This window comes from Abrus precatorius, unplaced genomic scaffold (genome assembly GCF_003935025.1).
Source record: "Abrus precatorius isolate BTA unplaced genomic scaffold, Abrus_2018 Scaffold10, whole genome shotgun sequence".
NCBI classification, from domain to species: Eukaryota; Viridiplantae; Streptophyta; class Magnoliopsida; order Fabales; family Fabaceae; genus Abrus; species Abrus precatorius.
Window position 1 is genome coordinate 19354400 of NW_020874292.1, and position 26517 is coordinate 19380916.

Below are 26517 nucleotides of genomic sequence, written 5' to 3' on the forward strand. Positions count from 1 at the left end.
ATAATTAATTAAAAATAAAATAAACAATGAGTTTATTGTGTTGAAAGATGAGCAAGGTTTGCACTGTCCACATGCACCTTCACCTATTAAACTCAGAACCTTCCCTTCTCTTTTGCACTGTACTTCCCCATTTCCTGGATCCCATCTTGCTTTCACTTTTGTGGAATCAAAAACTTGTATTTTTCCCATGAAAGCCTTCAACTTTATGCACCATAGATAAAGGGTTGTGTTGACGTGAGCAATGGCGGAGGTGCTGCAGCGAGGTCGCTCTCTGGCTGAGACGCCAACATATTCGGTTGCCTCTGTTGTTACTGTGATGGTCTTTGTTTGTTTCTTGGTTGAGCGTTCAATCTACCGCTTTGGAAAGGTAGGGAGGGAAACTCACTCATTGCCAAAATGAAAATGCTCTTAGAAATGTTTATGTGCAGATGTAACAAAAACGGTGCATGGAATGGAACCGTAATAGAACCCAAGTGGACCAATAAACTGAAGTAGCTTTTTAAATCTCATGAAGAAAATATGCAACATATTTTTCTTGGCTGTGCAGTGGTTGAAGAAAACAAGAAGGAAGGCACTTTTTGCTTCGCTGGAGAAAATTAAGGAAGGTAAAATGTCTTAGATAGATACCTGTAGACATCATCATATGACTAGGGTGTATGGTAAGACGAAAGGAATAAGTATATTCCATAATACTATTAGCATGGTTTCAGTTTCTTATATACTTTGGCAGCTTTATTGATTTTTTGTTTTGTATTTGACTTGGATTGATCCTTTGTGGCAGAGCTGATGCTGCTTGGGCTCATCTCTTTATTGTTGGCGCAAAGTGCTAGATGGATCTCTGAAATTTGTGTGAATTCGTCACTTTTCAGCAGTCGGTTTTATATTTGTTCTGAGCAAGACCTTGTCACGAATGAGAATATAATGTTTGAAAGCTCTTCATCCTTCCCTGGTGAAACTACTATTCCAAAAGGACTCAATAGTGGTACATTCAACCAATGTGCAGAGGTAACATGCTTCAAATACAATATAGGGGGTGCTTTCTTCATTGCAGTATGTCCAATTTCATGTTTCACGTTTTTGGAAAATTATCTCCAAAAGACGGCAAAAGAGACAATAAAAAAGAGGTGTTTGGTGCATTCAGCCACTAACAATTTGAATGGCTATCTGACAAGGTAGTGACTGACAAGATGAGTAGTTACATGATGTTAGCCAGTAAACAGTTGCCATGGACTGGCTTCTACTGTTTCTGAGTGACAGAGGATAGCACTGATGGTGAATGTGGTTATGGATAAAAAGAAGGTTTCTATTCCATTTACTGTCATACTGACTGAAAAATACAGATGAAAAAGATGCAGGACTTATCTTCTATAGAGCAAACTGAGATTAGATAGCTATTCCCTCGCAACACTACAAATCATCCTATTGAAATACTGATAAATGGATGCAGGGCCACGAACCGTTTGTTTCATATGAGGGTCTTGAGCAGCTGCACCGCTTCTTATTTGTTCTTGGAATCACTCATGTTCTATATAGTTGTCTGGCAGTTGGTTTAGCGATGAGCAAGGTCAGTCATCAAAATTCCAGTTTATTATAGGACTATGTACAATAGTTCTCCTTGGCACATTTATTAACAACAGTACAATAATATTCACCATTACGATCAGTAAAATGTGTCATGTCCTTATTATCAGTGGTGACTGTAGATAATAATGTCTTTGCTTGAGTAGTGTGCTAGGAATAGCAAAATTGATTTTCCTTGAAAATGATACTTGTTCCAATCAATCGGAGTTGTCTTACTTGCTTTTGTTCTCTATGTTTGGTTGTCTGGTTCATATCCTGCGCATGGTCATTTTGATGCTTTTGAATTATAAACAGATGTTATCATCTTCTTGTGGGGAAGACATTGCCTCTTGTATGATGAACAGTACTTTATTCTCTCTTTGTTGCTTGTGTTTGTAGATATATAGTTGGCGCAGATGGGAAAATCAGGCTACGATGGCAACTGATGGAAATCTGCAAGGTAAATCACAAAATGGTGCTTTATTGACCAACCATTTAAGAACTTTGTCAATGTAGAAACAAATGACTAGGGGAAAACCCCACAAACTTGGATTCCATTGCATGTTTCTAACATAAAAATTTCATCATCATCTATCGCACATTAAAATATGGCCAGTACTTTTACTAATTTTTGCTCAACAGAAAAGAGAAACAAGGTGATGAGGCGGCAGACAACCTTTGTTTTCCATCACACTTCTCATCCATGGAGCAGGAGTCCAATACTAATCTGGATGGTGATGTGTCATCAATTTAAATACATATTCTTACTTATTTGTGTGACTTTGTTTTTTCATTAAGCTGACATTGTGATATCTATAACATATACATAATTATTTTGCTAGCTCACGTATCCTTGTAAACTATCTCATCTTTCAGTTTGACTTGTAACAATCTGAAATTCTGACATAATTGTGAAATATTCTTGGATTGGAAATCATGTTTGCAACTGTTCTCTTCTTGCTTATAATTTTCTTAGTATGAGCCTTATGCATATTTTGATTTTTTATTGTTTCAGTAATAAATGACACATTTTAATCTGAACTTGCAGCTATGTTTTCTGCGTCAGTTTAGGAGTTCTATACGAAAATCAGACTACCTTGCACTCCGTCTAGGTTTCATCACAGTAAGTGTTTTTAGGGTTCTTCTCTAATTATTTGTCCCTGATGACCTGATTGTTTTAATTCTCCCTATATTCAATATGCTGTTACACGTTGTGGACAGAGCTGCTCTCTTGCATTCACAAATCACAAAAATCAACGCCATTCTGCACATAGATGATCACTTGAGGATACAAATCAGTTGTCTTTCTAGAATAAAATCATTAACTTGCTGATCATCTCCCTGGTTAAATCTTATTCTACACCACTGGCTTAATTTGCTCCCTTCTTTGTCAATATGCAGGAACACAAATTGCCGTTGTCCTATAATTTTCATAACTATATGGTTCGAAGCATGGAAGATGAATTTCATGGCATTCTAGGAATAAGGTACAAACTCTTTTGAAACGGATTTCTCCTCTTAACTGGTTGCTGTGTTGCAAACGATATAATTTATTGCATTATTAATAGTAAGCTGCTTAGTTAACATGGAAATATTTAAGATTGAGAAATGAAGTTTCCTTTGAGAGAAACTTTTTAGTTATTGTAGCAACTACTTATGTTTCTAATCAGCATCAAACTTACTTCAACTGAAGTTTTGCTAACCGAAAACATGGAGAAAATATCTTAGAGCTGAATAAACTTTTCCAATTCTGTAGCTGGCCGCTTTGGATTTATGCTATAATCTGCATCTTTGTGAACATCCACGGTAACTTTCCTATTTTGGAATTGAAGATGTCTAGATTGTTAGTGTCCTTAATTAATGTCCTCAAATATTGAAGTTTCTTAATGTGCAGGTCTGAATATATACTTCTGGCTATCATTTATCCCTGCAATGGTATGTATATTCTGATTTGATATTTCAACAAATCAAAATAAAACAGTTCATTGAAAGTTATTTTCCTTAAGGTCTGATATCTCTACACATAAAAGCTTGTCATGTTAATAGGGACAAAACTTCAACATGTTGTATCCACTTTAGCACTTGAAATTAGAGAGCAGACAGGTCCATCAGCTAGGACACAAGTAAAGCCACGTGATGATCTTTTTTGGTTCAAAAAACCAGATATCCTGTTATGGCTGATACAATTCGTGATATTTCAGGTATATATTTAGCAGTTTATTCATACTCAGTTCATTCTGCATGGTTGTTTTCTTGTTCTTATTTTCTCAAATGTTTATGCAGAATGCCTTTGAAATGGCAACGTTTATTTGGACATTGGTAAGATTTTAAAATTTCAAGATTGTATCTTTGGACGTGCCAGCATGTGTATGCCTATATCTGTTCGGTGTTCCTGTGTTTCATTGCTAGAATTCTTTGACCGCTGGATTTTTTTTTATTTTCTGTTTGTTTAGTGGGGACTCCAGCAACAATCGTGCTTCATGAGAAACCATTACATGATCATTATTCGGTTGGCATCTGGGTTGGTTTCGCCTCTCTTTCAAGAATGCTTTGTTCTGCTTTCTTGACTTATTTTCCAGATTTTAAATACTTCAATTTGCGGGAACTCTCACATTTTCTTGTTTCTAAACTTGCAGTGCTCTTGTTCAGTTCTGGTGTAGCTACATGACAGTGCCCCTGAATGTAATAATTTCGCAGGTTGGCTTAACTTTCTCTCTGACAAGTTCTTATTTCTAAATATTCGAAGATCATTTTATTTTCTCTAATTGAAAGGGTAAATACTGGATAGGTCTATAACGTTGGTTAAAAAATGGGGGGTGAAAATATCAAGGTTAAAAATTGTATTATGACTTGGGGGGGAAAAGGCTGATAGAACTAAGGCAGAATAGTCAAATTGAGATAATATGGTATCACAAAAATGACACTAAAAGAATATGGTATAAATGTCTCTCTCTCTCTCTCTCTCTCTCTCTGCAATTTAACTCATTTTTACATGAGCATAAATAGGGTATAAATCTCAAAAGAGTATGAAACACTGATTTTCCCTAAAAAAAGTACAAGAAACAAGTGATGATATCTTCAACCTCTGAACTACAAAGTGATCGCGTCATTATGAGTTATTTGGTTATCATCTGTTGACATGAAATGTTTAGTATTCTATCCCATTTTGCAATAATGTTTTAACAAAAATGCCAAAGCAGTAACTTTGCTTAATCCTGATATTCACCTTTGATGACTCACTCCAGATGGGATCTCGATGTAAGAAGGCCTTAGTGGCAGAAAGTGTTAGAGATTCCCTGCATAGTTGGTGTAAAAGAGTAAAACACAGGTCTAAGCATGACTCATTAAACTTGCATACCGCTAGATCAGTATGTTCACTCGAATCAACAATTTATGAGAGGGATGAAATAACAGTAGTATCCGGTACCCTAACTCGAAGCTCTTCCTTAGAGTCTTTGAATCAGATAACAGTGACTTCAGCAGATCAGCTGAATTTTGAGACTTCCAACAACCCAACCAAGGTGGCTGAATATTTGTCTGAATCTGTACATGTTAATCCCCCACAACCGCCTTACAATTGTGAAGACCATGTTGACATCGGAGAGGGAACAACAGTTGAGACTCTTCTTGATTTGTTTCAGAAAACATGATCAATTTATGTTTCTTATGTTTTATGTACTACATCATAACCTGTTAGAACTTCAGAGACCATAGATGTACAAATCGTTGTTAAATCCTCTGAAGTATAACACAAGTTAGCTTGTACTGCAGATACAATCAGATATCACCTCTCTTTCAAGTATATGCAGCTAAAAAGGTCAAAAAAATTCCCAATACATTCCATTTCCTTCTATCGTTTCCTTGCACTAGCATCATCTTTTATTAGAAGTTTAGTACGCAGGTTAGGTGCAAGTTAGCATCTTAGACCGGGTATACCACATAGGGTGGAGGAGACGGAAGAAAACTCACGCACAAAGCACAAAAAATTTGCACGTACATTACTATGAAAATTCAGAATTCTTATTCATCACAGAAGAGAGGAAAGGAGAGAAAAAGATATTATATGCAGGAAAACATTATTGAAGTTGCAACAAGTTCACTTGTTATACTACAAGAGAAATAATATTAAGGCATAAGTTGCTCATCATAGACAACCACATCCACAGAAAAAGGCACAAAATTAAACGCAACAACATAACATGATTGGGGGGGGGGGGGTGTGGTCGTTGGAGGGGAAGAATCTTGAAGAGGCAATGGGAAGAAGATTTAAGCAGTGAGCTCCTCCTCTTTGTGGGTCTCAATAACAACGTCAGACTTGGGGAAAGCAACACAGGTGAGAACAAATCCTCCTTCTATTTGGTCATCATCAAGGAAGCTACCGTCCGACTGGTCCACTTGGCCACCCACAACTTTGCCAGCACAGGAAGAGCAAGAACCAGCCCTGCATGAGTAGGGAAGCTCAACACCTATCTCTTCTGCTTGGTCAAGAATGTAAACATCATCTGGGCAGTCAAATTCTTGAGGTCCTTCTGGGGTGATCAGCTTCACCTTGTATACAGCCATGCAAGTGACACGACCTCCACGTCCTCCTTTTAAACCAAACGCAGTTTGACCCACGTTGGAGAATGCCTTAAGACTCGTGCTCACTGGCTGCCTCCTCAGGAAGGAGGTGCTCACCATGGTGCTACCGAAAGCTGGTGTGTTGGCCATTCTTTTGGTATTGCAAACTCTGGAGTGTGCTCCTCTCTCTCTACCAACCGCTGCTTATTGTTGATAATAATGGGGAGCTTGTGGAAATAGTGTGGTTACAACAAGCAGCGACGTGAAGTGGCATGCAATCCTATCTGCCACGTGGCAGTATTTTATGCCTCACTCTATCTATCTCTATTATCACCACAGATTATAGGTGATCGTGGTTAGCACAATCCTCACCGCACAAGTTTCACTTTATGAACAATTTATTGAATTTTTTTATATGGCTCTATACGATAAAATATTACAAGGGAAGGAATGCGGATTTTCCTGTTAAAATCGTCTTTGGAATTTCAAAAGGGTTACCGGCAGGGAATTTCGAGCGTTTAAGAGCCACAAATCCAATTTTCAATCTCTAAATGCTTGTACTGCTGTTATAATGACTTAACTACTAGTAACATTACTTATACGATTGCGTTGGGAGAAAAAATTACAAACATATTTGAATAAACATAAACAATTGCGAAAAAATTGTTAAAATAAACTTGAATTTTTGCCAAATTCAAATGTAACCCCATCAACAGTTCCTTAACACTTGAATATCAAAAGAGAGCAAAAAGGAGCAAAATACTTTTGCCACTACAACCATTGAATGTTTATCCTTGACGTACTGCATTTTACACCCTATGTTCAAATAAAACCTCCAAAAGTTACAGAAAATGACTAAAACAGCGCACAGTTGAGAAACGGACGTGCAGCAGGACAAACTATTTATCTACTCATTTATTATTGGCTAAAATCGTGCCTCGCGGTGTTACACCCAAACTCGAAGAGACATCGAAATATATAGAGTCTAAACAACATTAGAAGGCAAAAAAGAAAAAATTGCCTAAAAGATTAAGAAGAGATGTTTTCAGGAAGTAGTTAGAAAGGATATTCAGATTTGATACAAAATTCAGAAGCACAAAATTCATTTCCGAGACTTCATCCCCTCTACGTACAATAGCTAAACCGTGTAGGGGAATCAGACATCAGTCCGTCAATCGGGCACCTATTTATAAAAGGAGGAAAAAGTATCATCGAGTCTGATATTTTGCTAACTATCTAAATTACAAAGACCAGTCCCTGCATTCTAAACCAAGGCTTTCACTTACAGCCAGGGAAAAAATCTCAGGGCTTTCCTAATATTGAGAAAGAATACATCACCATCCTCAACCCTGTGATACTACCTGTAAACATTGTTCAGTCCCCACACGACCAAAGGCTTCCTTTAAGAATTTACTGTCTCCAGCAACAAACATTTGGAAGTGCTCTGGTCTCAGACTCCTAGAAAAGCCTTAGTCACACTTGATGTTTCTGTAGATCCTCCTCACAAATAAATTCGAACCAAGATAACCCACAGCTCCTGCACAATAGGAGAAAAACTTCAATTCAATTCAGGTGACAGGAACACAGTAGCTTGTATAAAAAAAAAAGGTATTCTGCACATAATTAATGTATTCCGTTTCACTTCAGCAGAGTGAACAAATGATTGAAACAGAGATTGCAATTAAACTGAAGACTTACCGCACAAAATTCCCAGTCCAAGACAAAACATCAAAGTGTATCCAAAATAGAAGCTGGTTTGGAAGAAGCCTGACATCTTTGTCTTCACATAGTAGTAGTATACTGAGTACAAATACACATAAACAGCTGTAGAGGCAGCTGAAAAGAAAGACGTCCATTGCCAGTGGTAGTTCTCAGCATTTAACAAAAAGTATGTCCCCACAATTGTCACACAGACAGTAACAATGATAAGAATCAGAAAAACCAGTAGCATGAAGCCATAGACATAGTACACCTGTTTGTCACAAAGTGGAAGGGGAAAAGAACCACGTAAGGCAACAGTGCATGGGGTTATTCAGCTTTCACAGGAATATATGATTTACTACTTGAAAGACCGTAATGTAGAAATATTTTCCTCGAGAAATAAAAATTAGCTAGGCTCTGAAGTAAAAGCAAATCTTAACCCAAACGAACAAGGGAAGAAAAAGCACTTTACTGCCAGAAACAAATAATTGCATTGAAATTCACCTTGTAATTCCAGAAGGAAGTAAATACAAAATACATCTCAATGAATATGCTGCCAAACGGAAGCAGTCCCCCCATCAGAGAAACTACAGATGGTGTGAGGTACCACTTTTTCTCAGGAATGGGGCGAGGAATGGTCTTAACACGACATGGATTATTCGGAGCACCACTCCAATTTCTTCCAACAACTGTGCCAAGAAGTGCTAGTGGGAAAGAGATAAAAGCCCAAATAACAAAGACAACCACCATTGTACCAAAGGGGATAGCTGCTAGAGATCCATAAAATATAGCAACTGTGTTTAAGATAAATCCAATTCCAAAGCACATGAATGGGAACAGTGAAGCTGTAAGGATCATGGATTTAATCCAATTTTTACCTAAAAATGATAAGCACAGTTATAGTCATCTGAGAGAGAATGAAAAACAGCTGCCCAAACAAACACAAAGAGAACATGTAGCACAGTTCAAAGCAAATTCTTACCCCCATTACGTGAGTACATTCCTCCACTCACATAACCAGAAATGAAAGATGTGAGAGCATAGCACACAATGAAGGTTGTGACAATGGCTCCTCGTCTGCACATTGAAGGAAACTTAGATAATAAGGGATAACAAGTGGCCATACAAAATATAGTCAATAGGAAAACTATACAAATGAAACATTTGGTGATAGATAAAATGTGTAAGCAGAAAATAACGTGTGCATATAGCATTAAGTCCATTTTGTTGACAATCACACAATTATTAACATAATCACTATTCAGAGTAAAATTACAGTCAGTTTAAGGTTAACTGCTTACCCAACATACAACATCCCAACAATAGCCAACAAGATGACAAGAAGAACCAGCAATGCAAGCTGAGCACCAGTACCAACAACAGCTGAAAGAATAACCAAACTGAAAGGAGGCCGAAAAACATCACCATGCACAAGTTTCCAGCCAGATTCTTCACTAACATCTCTTTCCTGGAATATTTGTGCATTGACCAAGAATTGACAATCAGAAGTGAATTTAGGAAAAGAGAATCTCGGTGTTCCAGACAAAAATATATATATAAAAAAAAAAGATAAAAGTCAACAAAAGCCTCACCAGAGTTTCCAAATCATCATCTTCCCGAGCATACTTTGCATAATCATTTCGCAAAGTTCGCATTAATATCATTGACACCAATCCAGTAAGGAAGATGACCATCATAAAAGAGTTAAAAATGGAGAACCAATGAATCTGCAGAAAGAAAAAAATCAAAGTTCTCTTAATGACTTGGCTAAGGTAGGATCCACTGATCCACATGAATGAACACATAGCCGGTGATCAACAATAAACACTTCTTCAATAGAAAATACAAAGCTAGCAGCATTTATTTTCACCTGATGCTCAAAAAATGGATAGTCCAGGTATACATCAAATCGGCGTCCAAAAGTGACATTAGTAGTAGTCCATTTGACAGAATATGTCATGTCCAAAGATCTTCCTACTTCCAAAGGCTTTGGGTTGTCATGAGTTAGATTCACATGAATGATCTGCAATAAAATGGAACTAAGTATGGCACTCAATGAATCCCAAAACATAATAAGATAGCAAAAATATTTAAATAACCTCTGACCTGATCGTTATTGTATTTAACAATGATGTTCTTGTGTGTGTAAAGTACATGCTTGCCATTATCACTGTTCTTATCAGGATGTAGCTCACCAACATACCCTTAAACATGAATAAGAGAACCCTCTATAATGATCAATTAATTAAATGCAAAATCAAATCAAACAAAGAGAAAGTAGCAGTTGTAGGCATACCCCATAATGGAAGGTCATCTGAACATTCGTTTAGCACATCGACCGCCAACAAATATAACAAGAAACAGAACCAAGGTAAGTTATTCAGAAAATTGAAAAAAAATAATAATAATAAAAAGAAAACAAATGATAAAGGGAAACCATAAAACAAACCCTCGCTCACATCAGTATATCAATCAAGACAACTTAATATCAATTGTCTACAATTTGCTAAGGTATTGAAATTTGAAAAATATTTATGAATAACTTTAAACAAATAATTCTTCATACTTTTGAAGAAGAGCCTCAGCCCCTTCAGTTTATGCAATGGTCAAAGACAAACTGCTGCCAGCTTTAAAATTTTCAAGACTATCCAAAAGGTACAATTGTTCAATCAATTCTCTAAGTAATAAGTGGAAGAAAGAAACAGTGCCCAACATACCCATGAAGAATTCAAACCAGTAGTTATTCTCAATTGCATCCTTGAAGTGTTTAACCTTTGCTTCCTCAAGTTCCAGACGGCAAAAAGTGGTCTTTTCCACATTTCCTTTTAAAACCAAAAAAAAATAAAAAATCCATTAGGGCCAGTACATCAACTGATAGGTTTAATGAAATAGATAGGATAAAAGAAGCCTTCATACCAAGGAACTTTATCTCAAGTTGGCTATCAATGAGTTCATTGCCACCCAAGACCTCACCAAGACCACCCCATTTGTGTGCCGGATTACCAGGTGGTCGGCAAAATGGGAGGCTGTAATAATTGTATGTTTCTTGTGGATTGTTATAAGGACCAACTTTGTTCACCCAAAGAATAACTGGGTCATCTTTTTGATACTGCAATAAAATGAAATACATGTTTTAAACAGATAGCCATTAATGACCGGAAGCTACAAATAAAAGAAACATATTTTATCTTTGCACCTAGCTCAAGGAAATGATAGAGGATTCAGTAATATAGCAATTACAATTACCACTGCTTAAAGACCTTTAGAAGTGCATTTTATCAATTAATTAAGAACATTAATGTAGGTGTACCAATAAGTAATAACTATCTTTATGTAAGTTGTAACCATGAATTGATTTATTATGAGGTTACCACGAAGCTCATATACGACACAAGCACTGTCCAGTCAAAGCACCTAACATTGACAAGCTTCCTAGAAAGGGAAGACTGACACCCAAGCTCCCGATGTCCAGGGAGGCAGAAACACCTAGCACTAAATTGTTTTCAAGCCTCCCATCAGGGTATGTGCATCATTTCAGTCTTTGAAATACTAAAAACAATTGCTGATAGACATTAGACCATACAGAAGACTAGGAACTGTAAAACTCACCACTCTTGCAATTTTTAAGTTAAGAAAAGGGGTAAATTAAAAGGATCACCATTTGCAATACACAATGACTGCCAACAGACAGTAGACATAGGAACAAGGTTATCGAGCTTGAATGTTGAGATTATGCACAAAAAAGACTAAGGGTATGTTTGGGAGTGGGTTTTTTAAGGGGAAGGGAAGGGAGGACATATATTTTAATTTAAAAAATTATAAGAATTATTTATAATGATTAATGCATGATAAAAATATATCAATTTATATCTTTTATTTTGAAAAAATATTAATTTTAAATAATTTATTCAAAATAAAAAAATTTGCCCTCCCCTCCCATCCAAAACCCTTCTTCCCAAACAATCCCTAAAGCAACCAACAACAATGAATTGCCCTTTATGGTTAGTATCAGCCAGTGCATCCTGGTACATGTCAATGCAATTAAATCACAATGGATGCAAAAAATAGCAAAATAATCGATATAATGGTATCAAATAAAGTAGAAATACTAGCCAATAACCGCTCCGTGGACATTTAACATTGCCAAGCGAAGTAAGTCAAGAGTGAATGTCAACACACGATTTTCTCATATTTACTTAATGCAGAGTCCAACGTAGAAAGAGAAAACTCCGAATTCCAAACACAGCCAACAAGATGAATTAATAGCAGAACAGGGAAGAGTTGAAATTGAAATCCACATCCAAAATGATAATGTCAATCATTATTAAAGGGGCATAATGGAGAAGAGTGAACAAACAGTTGAGATCTAACGGCTAAACACCAACCACATCGCGTAGGCTTCAAACACAAACGAGAACGAAAACACGCAGCTGAGAAAATGAAAGGAAAATTGAAAGCTTAGATCTAACTAGAAAATGAAGATCGAGCAATAGAATCGGAAAATCTTACCCTGTGATCTGACTCGGAAGCGAGGGCCGGATAGAGGAAGAGAGAGAGGAGGAAGAGGAGAGAGAATCTGAAGAACATGGTGGATCTCGAACCTCAAGAGAGAGAAACACAACCGAGGACTTGCCCTTGAAGGATTGAGACTCTCTCTCTCTCTCTCTCTCTCTTCGTCCCACTGATTACTAATATTATTTTTCACGTTCAACCCAACTAAGTAGTACCTTGCATTTTCTTTTACACTGCACCTAAAAAATCGATTTTATTATTATTATTATTAGAAATTTGAAACTGTGTGCTGCAAACTGGGCCATGGAATTTCAATTGGACTTGTATGGAGTGGGCTTATATGTAGTCTCTAGCAATAGAATCAAGCCCATGGCCCATGTTTAGATTCAGATTCGTGAAGCTTCGGGTCACCCACCCCTCTTGACCCAAAAATAAAAAGGACCCTCACCCATAAATACTTGATGGCGACAATGATATGCAACCAAGTTTTTATTGTTTTATACGATAATGTTAACTAGAGTTTTAAAGACGTTTGACGCATGAAATTGAAATTGATTTAGAATCGTAATTATCATGTTTTAGTTGTGCAAACAATCAAGACATATAACTGTAATTTCTAGTTAAATTATAATTCAATTTTTCCATTTTTAATTAAATGCAGACAAAGTTGAAAATACATTAAAGTTAAATTAAAGATTTTAATATATTATTAACTACAGCAATAATAGTAATTATAATAGTAGTCACAACAGTAGTAATAACAATAATAAATATTATAATAGTTTGTGGTAGTAAAAATGTTAATAACAGTGGTAAAAGTGCTAAAAATAAAGAAAAATAATTAAAGTACTGTGAGGTAAGATTAAGAATTTTGATTAACAGAATATTATTTCTAGTTGTGTTATAATTTTATAAAATTGGGTCTTGGAATGGTGTTTCAATTATAAAAGCATTTTCCTAACTAGTGCATATAAGGGTTGCATAATTCTGACTCGTTTCGGATTCATATACAAACAGCACGTTTTGATACATGTCTGTTACTTATTGATTCAAGTTTTTCCATTGATTAATTTCTATGTTGGTATCTTTACAATTCAATCTCACGTGTCAATAGACTCTTAATAAAATTTTCAAGGCCAAATTCCAATTTCATCCTTGGCAAATAAACATTGATGTACCGCTTAAAAAATAAAATAAAATATATAATAAATTATACTATTTAGTATTGCTAAAATATTCTAACTATAATATACCATAAAATATTGCATTTGTTTTTTTTTATTTAAAATTTTTAAGATGATGATTAAACATCTTAAGTTTATCTAGAGAAAGGTTAGGAGAATCGATTTAAATAACATTTATTTATATTTTTTATACCTTAACATAAACAAGTAAGATATCAATAATGGATATAACATACGAATGATATAACGAGTAACTAAATAATATTACTACGAAATTTAAATGATTAATTTTTTAATAAAAAATATAATTGTATGTGTAATAATAATTAGGGGTGAGAAAACAGGTTAATTCGTTTGTCTTACCAAAAGCAGGCTAACTTGAGTTTGTTTCATTTAAAGAATGGACTAGATTTTATAGCGTGTCCCGTTTAAGAGTGAATTAGCATACTAATGAGTGAGCCATTGAATTAATGAGTTAGCATACTAAAAATTAATAAAAAATAATATTTTATTAATATATAATTATTTAAAAAATCTCGTTCCGACCTATCATTAACCTTCATCTTAGGACATGGCATTCAGCGTGACCATCAATTTTGGTGAGAAGCAGTGATAAGAATATCTGAACAGAAGTAAAATAGATGCATAACTGAAAAAAGCAAGAATCGTGGAAGGAATTGAAATTAGAGAATTCTACGAGTCGTATATATGGAGGGTGGAAAAAGGGAAACACAAGTGTTGGTGGCCCACGTCCCTAATAAATGAGGGGACTTTGTAAGCAACAAGTCAAAAAAAGAAGGGTGAGATAACGAAGCACGCATAGAAATGTCATTCTCTAATCATGTCATTTAGACAAACACGCTCTGAGTGAGGAACAAGGCAATTCCAGAACCTGAGAAAATGCTAAAAAATAAAGGGTTAGAAAATGAGCCACGGATCCATCGAAATGGCATCATGCTAAACCTCATCATCATCATCATGCCACCTTTCTTTTGCGGCTCATGCAAATCCATTCCCCCTAAGCTGCCAAGTGTTTATTTCTTTCCATCGTTTTCTCCATCTATCAGCTTGTCACCTAACATAATCCATCTTTTTTTTAGTTTAATTTTAAATCATTATTAGCTTATTGTTTACCATTCATATCATCGAATGATGTCATAATACACACTAAAAGTTAATTTACTTCTTTTTCAACAATCGTGAATAAATGAAATTCTATGTATAAAATTACAGCGATGTAATTTTTTTTAATTATGAAACTAACTAATTTCTCCTGTTAGTGATTATTCTAATTATTTTGCGAGTCTCGTGTTTTTTTTTATTTAGATGTTTATTTAATGCATTTTTATCAGTACTTTTGGATAGTGTATTAATTGTTTACCAAACGTGTGATAATTTGACAGTATTATTGATGAGGTTGGAGTGAGATGATGAAGGGCGTGAAGGTGGAGTGCAGGGTAATGGAGGTGCAGGCACATAGATAGGATATTCGGTTTTTTATTTTGTTTGTTTGTTTCGATTCCACTGAGTGAGTTTGTAGTAGTAGTAGTATATAGGGAGAGAGAGAGAGTAGAAGGGTACGCTACGCTACGTTGAAGAATAAGAAGAAAAAGGACAGAGTAGGTTCCTTTGTCTTTTTCTCTTCTCTCTCTTTCTTTTACAGACAAGTCCTGCGTTAAAGTTGCAAATTTTCTGTTCCTTCAATAAAATAATCAATCAACATTTTCGTTTTATTTTGCTGCAAATTGCCGCACGATTCCTTGCTTTCCTTCCAAACTCTCCCAAATCCCACTTATATTACTCACTCACTCTCTCTCTCTCATAAATTCACCACCTTTGTTCTCTCTCTCTCTCTCTCTCTCTCTATCGGTGGTAGCGAAGGGGATGGAGAAATACGAGCTGGTGAAGGATATAGGATCGGGGAATTTTGGGGTGGCCAGACTCATGCGCCACAAAGACACCAAAGAGCTCGTTGCCATGAAATACATTGAACGCGGTCACAAGGTGTGTTTGGTTCGGTTCGGTTCTTCTACTCCTTTCAGTTTCACCTTCATCACCATACACGTTTTCTTTTAATTCCAAGCATTGATTGATTGATTGATTGATCTGTTTTGCAGATTGATGAGAATGTTGCGAGGGAAATAATAAATCATAGAAGTCTTCGCCACCCCAACATCATTCGCTTCAAGGAGGTCTGTCTGTATATGTGATGTTTGTTGTTCAAAGGTTGAGTGTATGATTTAACACGTGATTTCAGTTTTTCAGGTGGTTTTGACTCCCACACATTTGGGTATTGTTATGGAGTATGCTGCAGGTGGTGAGCTCTTTGAGCGGATTTGCACTGCTGGAAGATTCAGTGAAGATGAGGTTCTCTCTCTATATATAAACTTTTTTGTTGATTTTTCAAATATATTTATTTCAGAGCTTCAAAGTTACACTGTTCATGACCCGTCTCCTTTACCGTTCATTTATAACTTCTTTTTTCCACTTTCCTACTTGTTAAAGGCACAAAGCTGCTTCGTGGTTAACAATCACATGCTGGGGGATTCTGTAATTTGTATCTCATTGTTGTTATCTCCTCTAACTTTCCAGGCTCGCTATTTCTTCCAGCAGCTCATCTCGGGAGTTAGCTACTGTCATTCCATGGTGAATAGAATAGTTATTCTGGGAATGGATTGTTTTTGCTGGTAATTTGTTTTTCTTTTTGGCCTCCTTAAGGGTTATTTTTCTATATAATTTTCCTCCTGCTGCAGCAAATCTGCCATCGAGACCTGAAGCTGGAGAACACCTTATTGGATGGAAGCCCTGCCCCACGGCTCAAAATTTGTGATTTTGGTTATTCTAAGGTTCATTAATGGATTCATATCAACACCAAATCCTTTAAGTAAATTATTAAGTCGTATTTAACAAGTTTTGCTCTCTTTATTTATCTAGTCATCTCTGCTTCATTCAAGGCCTAAATCAACAGTGGGGACTCCAGCCTACATTGCCCCGGAGGTTCTTTCCCGTAGAGAATATGATGGAAAGGTAATCTTGTTTCTATCATGGAATAAGATTAAGAATCTGTTGGAATGTTTCAACACACACAGGGACTTCTCTTACTTAGAGGAAAGTAAGAAATAAATGAATAATGATAACTCTATCGGCACAAGGCCATCAAACAATGTAGTTATGGTTGAAGTGTCGCCTATAATTATAGATTTACAGTCGTGGATTATGCTCAATGACTTGTGTCCGCATGTTGTTGGCAGTATAGTATGGACAAAATAGTATGTCTGAATAGGGTAGTTTAGAATTCAAATTATAAATTTTATTTTCTGCAGCACAGGTGCCTGTGACTTCCCAAAATTTTCAAATGCTATTAAAAACTCGTGGTCATCTAAAGGAAAGGGTATTCATGATATTTGTGTTTCTTCTGACTGTTTTACAAATGTCAGAGAAGACATTTGAGTTACGACCTGGATAGATAAAATTTTGCTTGATGTTTTCTATGTGTGATATGACAATGATCATTTTCTTAGTTCTTCTATTCTGTTTTGTTTCTGTTCAGTTAGCTGATGTATGGTCCTGTGGAGTGACTCTTTATGTAATGCTGGTGGGAGCATACCCATTTGAAGACCAAGAGGATCCCAAAAATTTCAGGAAAACCATCAATGTACATTTTTTCCCCATCATCTCAGTTGATAGATTTATAACATATCTACACTTTCTGACTCTAGATTCTTATATGCAGCGAATTATGGCTGTTCAATACAAGATCCCAGACTATGTTCATATATCTCAAGACTGCAGACATCTGCTATCCCGCATTTTTGTGGCAAATGCAGCTAGGGTATGCACATGTTATCTTCACTTGATATCACTTGAAGTTAGCTCATAATTGTTTAACGATTTCATAATCATAGTTTTGTAGTGTTTTCTTGGTCATTTGGTAAGTTTCAGACATGGACTGATATATCCCTGGCCCTACAGAGAATCACCATCAAGGAAATCAAATCCCACCCATGGTTTTTAAAGAACTTGCCTAGAGAATTAACAGAAGTGGCTCAAGCTGTCTACTACAGAAAAGAAAACCCAACCTTTTCTCTTCAGAGTATAGAAGACATCATGAACATTGTTGAGGAGGCCAAGACTCAACCTCAGGCATCCAGGTCAATTGGAGGGTTTGGCTGGGGAGAAGAAGAAGATGATGAAACAAAAGAAGAAGCAGGGGCTGAGGCAGAAGATGAGTATGAAAGGAGAGTTAAGGAGGCACAGGCTAGCGGTGAATTTCATGTCAGTTAAGAAGCGTTTATTTCTAGATAGAGCAATAGATTCTTGCTTTCCTTTGCACTTGGCCAAGTTCAACTAAGTTGAGTGTGTTTTGCTCGTATGTATAAAATTCAGTTTTCCGTATAGGACATATAGTTGAATAAATGTACATTTTTTTAATATTGTACAAGGTTGTTAATTGTGACCATATTGTAAGCTGTCCTTTTCGGTCTCCACCCTACTCTTCTCCCTATTTATCTCGCTGCAGGGATTAGATTAAGGGACTTTATTTCTATTCATGTTTATGTTTGGTAGTTAAAATGCTAAGTGTAGTGTTTTCCTGTCTGTTTCCTTTTCCTTTGGTTTAGTTTTCTGGCCTGTAAGTGTCCCTGGTGTTTAGTCTGGTTTTGTGTCTATGCTGCTTAAGGATGCCTGTTTATTGCATCATGTCTGTCAGCTTTATTATAACTGTGGAAATCTGGGATAGTAAAATATAGTTTAGTTCAACACCTTTTAGCACAACGAACAATTTTTCTTGTATGATATTTACTTTAGTCCCCAAACTTTGTAGCTTCTGAGTATGATATTCACCACACACCCAACTTTAAACTTCTGATATTAATTGGAACGCAAGTGAAAAGGAGTATTCATCAATGGGGTTATACCGATTCATATTTGTATTTCCAGATCGATTATGTTTCTTGCACCAAGCAAGGAACCTCAGACAAAGCTCGCAAAACGCATGCTAACTGAGGGAGAGAACTAAATAGAAGAGGGATAACAAGTCTGGGCTGTTATTTTTTATTTTATTATTTTGCAAATAACAAACACGTTTTTTATACTCAGTTAAATTATGTTTTTATTTGGTCAATGCTCTCTTAATTAACGTTCTACCACTGAGGCATTATTATATCATTGGAAAACGGTGGCGTTGAAAATATTCTGACTGATTATTTTAAGACTGCCATAAACTGGGCTACCGCTAGCACAATTAAAAGAGAATAAACAAACAGCAGTTTTCTTGCAGGTACGAACACCCCACAAAGGCATATAAATGAACGTCCAAATATGTTTTGTTCTTCCCCAGTAATAAGCATTGCAAAAATTCCTTAATTGGGATTTTTCAAGTTTAGAGGCATAAAGAATAAGCAGGTGTATATTTCCGTTAAAGGTGAAAGCGACTAGAGCTCTAGTAACCACTCCTTTTAACTAAAATTCAACAAAAGTGCTCTCACATTCCGGTTTGTTCATTGTACCCCTAATGATGCCTAACTTATTATGGCGTGCAAGTTTCTTGTCTCAGTCAAAATGCATTCCCTATCAAATAAAGCAGAAACGACGCCAACCCCTTTCAGATTTGGTACACCAATTTCCATGACTGCATGTGCATTTGACAGACCAATGCCACCAATTGCAACCACAGGCAGTTTAGAGGCCTTGCATACTTCCTTCAATCCGTCTAAGCCTACCGTACGATTGTTTGCCTTTGTATTAGTGGCATATACACCACCACAACCAATGTAATCGGCACCATCAATCCATGCTTGTTGGGCTTGCTCTGGCGTCTTGCATGATACACCAATTATCTTTTCAGGCCCAAGGAGAGTTCTAGCAAGACGTGCAGGCATGTCAGATTGACCAACATGAACACCATCAGCATCACAAGCAAGGGCCACATCTATACGATCATTTATAAGCAGAGGGACTCCAAGGGAACGGCATATTTTAAGGCATACTTTGGCAGCATCAAGGAAGTCCCGAGTCTCAGCATCCTTTTCCCTGAAAAACCAGAAATGTAAATAAGGCTAAAATGATTCATGCTGAAGTCTTAACAGGAAGCAAAAACCAAACATACATCATCAGAAACATAAATTATGATCAAGCAAACATTGATCTGAGATTTCACTTTATAAATTCGTAATCAAGGCACAACAAAATTATTCTCAGCTCAATGCTTTCCTTTATAGGATAACCTAACGTTGCTTCAATTATGAGACATATCTGTTTTCATGGAATTTGGAAGGGATGATGCTAGATAGCCAACCAGAGACAGTTGGGTTAATTAATAGGTTAAAGTGAGTTTAGATATGATCAAAGAAGTGGAATAGACAGATTTAGGTGATGATAAACTTAGCTGAGTGAGATTATAAACAGTTTTGATACCCTGATTGATTTTCAACCAGTTAAAGACAGCAACACAAGAAATGAGGAAACTCAGGTATTCTGCAACATGTATAGGATAATACAAAAACAGAAAAGCACATCTAAAGAAACAAACCTTAATTGAACAATGGTAGCACCTCCTTCTACAGCAGCCTTAACAGCTTCAGCAATAGAACGGCCCCACTTCCTATTCATACCCGAATCCGTAACAGCATATAACAATAAGTCATTTGGATTGAACCTACTCTGCCGACAAGAACTCTGATTGATATTCTTAAGTGCCAAAAAATGGTCAAAAGGGCCTTGAGCTCCATTTCCAATGACCAAGTCTCTACTGTAATTCAAGGCAGCCTCAATAAAATGTTTAGCTATCTGTCAAAATCCAGACATATAAAAATATTACAATTATAGCATATTCCATCCTTCATTCTCTTTTTTTTTTCATTTGCTCTTTCTTTATTTTATTTACGAAGAAAAAAAGGAAGAGTGAATCATGGGTATTGCCAAATGAGGTCCTTAAATATTAATGTCAACTGAGATAGTTGAACAAACCTTAACTGAAGAAAGCATTGATGAACCTTTTGCGAGTTCTGCTGCAATGCATGATGCCAAAGTACAACCAGTACCATGAGTATTGCAGGTATTTACACGTGATGAGCACAACTCGTAGAATTCCTTACCTGCAAAACTCAAGACCTAGAAATGGTGATCATTTTTAACAAAGATTTGGACATACACTAGGAAAAAGTATAGGGAAAAAACAGCTGCTGTATCTCAGATTCTTTTTTTTTTTGGGGAAGCTATTGTGCTTCATAGAATCAGAGACCTGAATCTCACCATCAAAGAATACATCAACAGCATCCAATGAATTAGGGAGGTCACCGCCTTTTACAAGTACATTCCTGCAATGAAAATTCATTATATGTAAAGGCACACTACTTTGAAGTTGGAAATTGTCATATTTATTTTTATGACCTCTGTCCATGATGCATAACACTTTACATATACAACACCATCATGCAAAGCAGTTGTTGGGCTGCTTGGGCATCATTGCTCAAGGGAAACAATTTAACAATCTAATTTATCCAGGTCAATATAAACAGTAGCACAATAAATGCAGAATGTTGTCTCAACTCAGGGCCATAATAGATATTTAAATAATTACTGTATTTCCATACATTATCAAACACCATTACAAGTGCATGACATGAAAAATGTATAAATCATAGTGCGTTCTTTTGGAAACATTTAGCTAGAAGTCTCCGGGTCCATGTTCTGGATATTGTATCAACCATTTAGATAAAAACAGCATCAAGGGTATAGTTTCTTCCAAAGCTTCTTGGTAAAAGTCTAAAGAAAAGAAGTAATAAGAAAATGAAAATGTTAACATCAGCCCCTAGAGTTGATTTTAAGCTTTCAAAAGTAAGGTTTTATAAGAAAAGTGGGTATTTATTACATAAAAAATAAAAATACGTAAAATACATTATTTTCCAATAAAAGCTTACTTGTTTTGTATACTTAAGATCAGTTATAAGAGTTGATGTTAACAAAACTATTAAAAAAATGAAAGTGATGCAATGCTCCTACAATATAGCAAATATTTTTACAATTGTATACCATACAAACAATTTCACCCATGTGGTTCTGATTTTAGAAGTTTTTTCATTCATAGTTCTAAATATCCAAGTAAAAATAATTTATAAAAATTATTCATTTGAAATAGTTTATCTAAAGACTTCCTAATTGAAATAAGTTTACATCAAAGTTTTGCTTGGAGTCTTTTACTTGTTTAATCTAGTCTTAGATGCGCTTACAAATGATTTACAAAAAATTATCCTTCAGTACTACTCCTTGTAGATAATATAGTGTTAGTTGAGGATTGAAAAAAAGAGGTTAATATTAAACTTGAGTTACAAAGCTTGCGTAAAAATAAGGTAAGGTATATGCATTGTAGGTTTAACAAAAAACAAAATGAAAATCATCTATTGAAAGTTAAAATTGAAGATAATATTATACCACAAGTTTCTAATTTTAGGTACTTGCGATCAATTATACAAGATGATGGAGAAATTAATGAAGATGTTACTTACAAAATATAAGTTGGGTGGTTAAAGTGGAAAACGACATTAGGAGTTATTTGTAATCATAAAATACCTATCAAACTGAAAGGAAAGTTTTACTTTACTGCAAGTCGATAAGCTATCCTATATGATAGTAAATTTTGGGTCTTACAAGAATAACATGAGAAAAAAGTGAGCAGCAATGAGAATGTTTAAGTGGATGAGTAAACACACGAGAAATAACATGATACAAAATGATAGTATATAAGAGAATATTGTAGTACCAAAAGTGGAAAAGATGACTGAAAATTGTCTAAAATGGTTCAATTATATGCAAAAAATACCTTTGTAGGCGCCAGTAAAAAAAGTAGATTGCATAACATTTAGTCCAATAGAGAGAGGTCAAGGAAACCAAAAAATCCTTAGACGAAGTTATTAAAAGAAATATTTTTATTAACTAGACTTTTGAAAATTTAATTTTTGACCAAGCTCAATAATATCATGTGATTCATGTAGCAAACCTCACCTAATTTGGTTGTTGTTATATTCATAAGGAAGTATGCCTTGAGTAAGGCATGTTTCTCCCTTGAGAACATTGAGCAAGAAAGGAATATACTAATTTATAGTTGCTACAAATTTGATTGATCAGTATGGCTATTGCACTTACTGATATTATTTTCTCATAGTTAGATTGTTAACTAAATATTCAAATATATTAAACAACAAACCTAGGACCCAAATCATGTATCAATTTTGCAGCAGTACGCATGTCAGAAACTGATTTCAGTGGCACATCACCAAGTAAAACTGATGCCTCTTTTATATTTGGGGTTACAATGTCAGCCATGGGAAGCAGCTCCTCCCTGAATTCAGAATCCAATAAATAAGCAAAGTTAATTCCCGACAGTTCTATTAATAAATATTGAAACAATATTTTCATTCAATGTCATATAAATAAGAATGAAAATAAAATTGAGTTTTAAAATTGTTATTTTCCACCAAAAACTGTAAAAACCAATAGACAGAAACCCACAACAAAGAAAATTAAGCATAAAACTACATAATCAAAGGATTTCAAATAGTATCTGGATCCTGTTATGAAGGATTGGAGGATATGAAAATACTATTATGTCAAACAGATACAGCATAGTTCAAATTCAAAAACATATACCGAAATCCAGCAAGAACAGAAGGGCCAGCAAGTACATCTCCACTGGTAGATATCATGACAGGATCAACCACAAGAGCTGCCTTCAGCAAAAATGAAGTCAGCACAGAAGTCACTCCAATTGCAATTAAATAAATGTGTTATAAATTTTTGTACAAGTGAATACCTTTGACAGGAAATTTCCTAAGGTTCTGACAAAGGACCTTCACTGTATTAAGAGAGGGTAGCATGCCTGTTTTGACCTGGAGACACGGCATAATTAGTTCAAATGGACAAAAAAAAATAGTAGCAGCCACTGTTAACCAAGATATCAGCATGAATCAAGGCAAACAGAAAGCAAGCAACCCTCATGCTTAGAGAACTGAGCAGATCAAATCTCAATATAGCTCAATGCAAGCCTCCCCTCTCCCCAAAGGATCAATCGGGCATGTTTCTATTTGTTTTGAGATGGTTTCCAATATGGAATGACAGGAGGTGTAGTGCTTTAGCCTCTTAAGTTTTCTTGTGAAATAACATGAGATATCTTAAAGAATATTCTTGAATCATAAAGGCTCAATTAGGAAAAATGCTTGAAATAATAGCTGTTGCACTCACTATTATGACTTACCACATCAACATGCATATCAGAGAGCACAGAGTTTAACTGCTCTGCCACAAAATCCTCAGGTACAACGTGCACTCCCTATCAATTGCCACAGATTTGAGTGTTGGTATTATTATGGATGAAATTAACATTTGGGCACAGCCCACACCTGAGTTCATGAATACCTGAACTCCAACAGTGTTCTGTGCAGTAACAGCAGTGATGACAGTGGAACAGTAGACTCGGCGAGCAGCACAAGTCTTGAGATCAGCTTGGATTCCAGCACCAGCCCCAGAATCAGAGCCAGCAACAGTGAGTACGTGTGGAATTTTGGGGTCAGAAGTGTGCATCATATCTGCTTGCAGCTTCACAAAAGGTGTTCTTTGATTCTTCGGAATTGGATTACTAAGTGGATTCCAAAACGGGAAGCTCAATCTCCTTCTCACAAATGGGGGAACCTAAAAGCGGGTCCCAAAACACGGGGAAAATGGGATAAATAGAACAATAACGTGTTACCAACGCGTCTTTCACGGAAAAGTTCTGAAGTGTGTGTAGAAAGTTACAAAAAAACTATACAAAGAGTGAAGAAAAGAAGAAGCTACAAACAGCACATATAGATTCGAATTGGATAGATGAGATTGTTAGTTATTGTTGAATGATTCACTCACATTTATCAATCAGTGAACTGAGGATACCTTAAAACCATCGAATTGGCAACACAGCAGCTCAGCGTTCGCCATTCACTTCGCTTCACACGCGATTTGGGTGGGAATACTCCCCAAGCTTATATATATATATATATATATATATATATATATATATATATATATATATAGTAAACTCTTGACTAATGCTGAACTTTTGTGAGAAGTTATTTATTTTAACTATTTTACTTTTATTTTCTGTTGTCATTTTACATTAAAAAATGAATGAAATGAATATCAATATTATTTTGCAAGGTTAGAGACTAACATAAAGTTTCTAAAATCTCAATAACTAAAATGGATCACTCGTATAATTTTGAGGACTAAATTAAAAGCTTAATAAAAAGTAAAATTGTAAATTTATTTTATTATATTGTGTAGTGATTAATTATTAAAAAAATAAAAATCTTAGCTTTTATTTTAAAAATTTTAATATTGACCCATTTTAAACAAGCTAAATAATTAAAATAATATTTTTTAAAATTAATTACTAAAATAAAGTAAAAATCAAAGTAATTTTCTGTTTAGGGCAAATTTTTGCTACGTCAGCCCATATTTCATATAAAAAACAAACAAAATTAATTTTTTTATTTTTTATTTAATTATTTCGTCTAAAAGAGGGACGAAACACTCCACAAATTAACACATGATAAAATAGGGATAAAACTAAGGATCTCGACACATATTTAAATCTCATTAAATTCCTCTAAGGTTTGAACAAAATTATAGAATTTTGACACGTGTCAAAATCATATTAAATTTGTCTACATTTGAAATGAAATGCTTTTTAACCATCGGTCAACACACTTTCGTTGCACCTAAATATTCAGCAAAATTTGAATATATAATGGATGCGAATGCGGATCCAATTTGAAGTGCAGAAAAGTTTCAAACTCTTGAAGATGTGAAGAATATTAAGGTTAGTAAATTTTGGATACTTTTTTGAGTTTTTTTGTAATTGATAAATTATAAAAATTATAATTTTTGAATTACTAAAATAAATATGTAGTTAAAATTTATGAATATTTAGTAAATATATTTTTGTGTATGTTGAAATAAAAAATTAATTATTTAAATATTGTCAAAAAAAAATATAGAAATTAGTATATAGTTAATATTAGCTTGTGTAATAAATAAAAATGATGTTATATTTGTTGTGAATATTTATTTTGTATATGTAAAATACGTATAAAAAATATTAAATTTTTTGTAATATAAAATGATGTGAAATATAGTAGTATGTTTGTGTATGTTAAAAATTATTTATAGAAATAAGTATAATTATAATTATTTATTGATATTTATTTTTTTATAAATGCAGGATGAGTGAGATTATTATTATTATTATTGTATATTAGAATGGAAAAAATTTTGTTGAAAATAAAGGTGTGATATTTAAAGGTAACAAAATAATGATAAAGATAAGAAGAGTGATAAGTTTTATGAATTAAAAAAAAAAGATTCATGACAAGTTGAATCTTAGTAATAATCATTTCATATCTAGAATAATTTCTCGTTTTATGGTTGATTGAAACACTAAACAATACACTGTATTGGATATATGTGATGATGAATACCTTGATTGTATGATTAATGTGTCAACAACAACGTTTTACAACTGTTATTGAATTATATGTGGATATTGCATTTGGTGAGAGTTCAAGAGTTGGATCAAATATGTTGAACTTAAGTTTATCAATGTCACTGCCTAACCTTATGGAAATGGGGAATATAAATATTACAGAAGGTATAAATTATATTTTTGGTTGAATTTTTTATTTATTTTTAGTGACGACACATAATGAATAAGTGTATGTATTTTGAAGGATGTGCAAATTTATGCAGTTATGAAGATGAAGTCAATGGTGATGATGATGATATTGATGAAAGACATATTCCATTAGACAACTCATCGAATACAGATATAGATGGTGATTTTGATTCAAACTTAAATTTACAACAAGAAAATGTTGAAGGTAATATTTACAGAGTATATTGATTAAATTGTTTATTTTTTTTAATGATGAATAATGTCTATTTATATGTAATTGTAGGTGAAATGCTATTTTGG

The 26517-nt window shown here is 34.8% G+C and overlaps 5 protein-coding genes across 6 annotated transcripts; 2 read left to right on the forward strand and 3 right to left on the reverse strand.

Annotated features, from left to right (window-relative positions):
* The first annotated feature begins 241 nt into the window (after positions 1-241).
* LOC113864272 (MLO-like protein 4) lies at positions 242-4605 on the forward strand. The gene is made up of 13 exons (XM_027497822.1): positions 242-367; positions 548-605; positions 782-1005; positions 1448-1564; positions 1960-2020; positions 2203-2294; positions 2609-2683; positions 2962-3047; positions 3317-3366; positions 3455-3495; positions 3591-3761; positions 3844-3879; positions 4014-4605. Exons 1-13 carry the CDS (start codon positions 242-244, stop codon positions 4125-4127), a joined length of 1251 nt encoding a protein of 416 aa, XP_027353623.1. The 3' UTR covers positions 4128-4605.
* Positions 4606-5561: 956 nt separating this feature from the next.
* LOC113864280 (ferredoxin-A-like) lies at positions 5562-9355 on the reverse strand. The gene has a single exon (XM_027497833.1). It carries the CDS (start codon positions 6268-6270, stop codon positions 5827-5829), a length of 444 nt encoding a protein of 147 aa, XP_027353634.1. The 5' UTR covers positions 6271-9355; the 3' UTR covers positions 5562-5826.
* On the reverse strand, positions 7035-12535 carry LOC113864256 (transmembrane 9 superfamily member 1). The gene is made up of 12 exons (XM_027497817.1): positions 12331-12535; positions 10738-10930; positions 10539-10643; positions 10118-10135; positions 9928-10025; positions 9692-9844; positions 9414-9548; positions 9123-9289; positions 8804-8898; positions 8326-8699; positions 7819-8092; positions 7035-7657 (listed from the first exon to the last, which is right to left on the reverse strand). The coding sequence occupies exons 1-12, from the start codon at positions 12406-12408 to the stop codon at positions 7590-7592; spliced, it is 1758 nt and encodes a 585-aa protein (XP_027353618.1). The 5' UTR covers positions 12409-12535; the 3' UTR covers positions 7035-7589.
* A 2562-nt stretch (positions 12536-15097) lies between these two features.
* LOC113853300 (serine/threonine-protein kinase SRK2A-like) lies at positions 15098-18032 on the forward strand. 2 transcript variants are annotated; one of them, XM_027483867.1, is made up of 10 exons: positions 15098-15136; positions 15394-15521; positions 15635-15709; positions 15775-15884; positions 16110-16163; positions 16271-16363; positions 16452-16544; positions 17068-17172; positions 17251-17349; positions 17490-18032. In XM_027483867.1, exons 4-10 carry the CDS (start codon positions 15816-15818, stop codon positions 17799-17801), a joined length of 825 nt encoding a protein of 274 aa, XP_027339668.1. In that variant the 5' UTR covers positions 15098-15136; positions 15394-15521; positions 15635-15709; positions 15775-15815; the 3' UTR covers positions 17802-18032. The 2 variants fall into 2 exon arrangements, with proteins under 2 accessions (XP_027339668.1, XP_027339667.1); XM_027483866.1 differs by having other exon boundaries at positions 15105-15136; positions 15399-15521; positions 15783-15884.
* Positions 18033-18793: 761 nt separating this feature from the next.
* LOC113850284 (thiamine biosynthetic bifunctional enzyme TH1, chloroplastic) lies at positions 18794-24526 on the reverse strand. The gene is made up of 10 exons (XM_027480760.1): positions 24438-24526; positions 23928-24200; positions 23767-23841; positions 23326-23401; positions 23163-23238; positions 22720-22854; positions 20769-20833; positions 20484-20611; positions 20047-20303; positions 18794-19547 (listed from the first exon to the last, which is right to left on the reverse strand). Exons 1-10 carry the CDS (start codon positions 24480-24482, stop codon positions 19037-19039), a joined length of 1641 nt encoding a protein of 546 aa, XP_027336561.1. The 5' UTR covers positions 24483-24526; the 3' UTR covers positions 18794-19036.
* Positions 24527-26517: the final 1991 nt, after the last annotated feature.

Bases quoted from the DNA above. Each gene is read 5' to 3' on its own strand.
- LOC113853300 (XM_027483866.1), top strand. From the start codon at position 15,402: ATGGAGAAATACGAGCTGGTGAAGGATATAGGATCGGGGAATTTTGGG. The intron at 15,710-15,782 runs GTCTGTCTGTAT...TCAGTTTTTCAG, and splicing joins ACATCATTCGCTTCAAGGAG to GTGGTTTTGACTCCCACACA. The intron at 15,885-16,109 runs GTTCTCTCTCTA...CTAACTTTCCAG, and splicing joins GAAGATTCAGTGAAGATGAG to GCTCGCTATTTCTTCCAGCA.
- LOC113864280 (XM_027497833.1), bottom strand. From the start codon at position 6,270: ATGGCCAACACACCAGCTTTCGGTAGCACCATGGTGAGCACCTCCTTC.
- LOC113850284 (XM_027480760.1), bottom strand. From the start codon at position 24,482: ATGGCGAACGCTGAGCTGCTGTGTTGCCAATTCGATGGTTTTAAG. The intron at 23,402-23,766 runs GTAAGTCATAAT...CCGTGTCTCCAG, and splicing joins CTGATATGCATGTTGATGTG to GTCAAAACAGGCATGCTACC. The intron at 20,612-20,768 runs GTGAGATTCAGG...TGAGTTTTGCAG, and splicing joins TGTTGATGTATTCTTTGATG to GTAAGGAATTCTACGAGTTG.
- LOC113864256 (XM_027497817.1), bottom strand. From the start codon at position 12,408: ATGTTCTTCAGATTCTCTCTCCTCTTCCTCCTCTCTCTCTTCCTCTAT. The intron at 10,644-10,737 runs GTATGAAGGCTT...TGGTTTTAAAAG, and splicing joins ACTTGAGATAAAGTTCCTTG to GAAATGTGGAAAAGACCACT. The intron at 7,658-7,818 runs GTAAGTCTTCAG...CCTATTGTGCAG, and splicing joins TGGACTGGGAATTTTGTGCG to GAGCTGTGGGTTATCTTGGT.
- LOC113864272 (XM_027497822.1), top strand. From the start codon at position 242: ATGGCGGAGGTGCTGCAGCGAGGTCGCTCTCTGGCTGAGACGCCAACA. The intron at 2,684-2,961 runs GTAAGTGTTTTT...GTCAATATGCAG, and splicing joins TCCGTCTAGGTTTCATCACA to GAACACAAATTGCCGTTGTC. The intron at 3,367-3,454 runs GTAACTTTCCTA...CTTAATGTGCAG, and splicing joins CATCTTTGTGAACATCCACG to GTCTGAATATATACTTCTGG.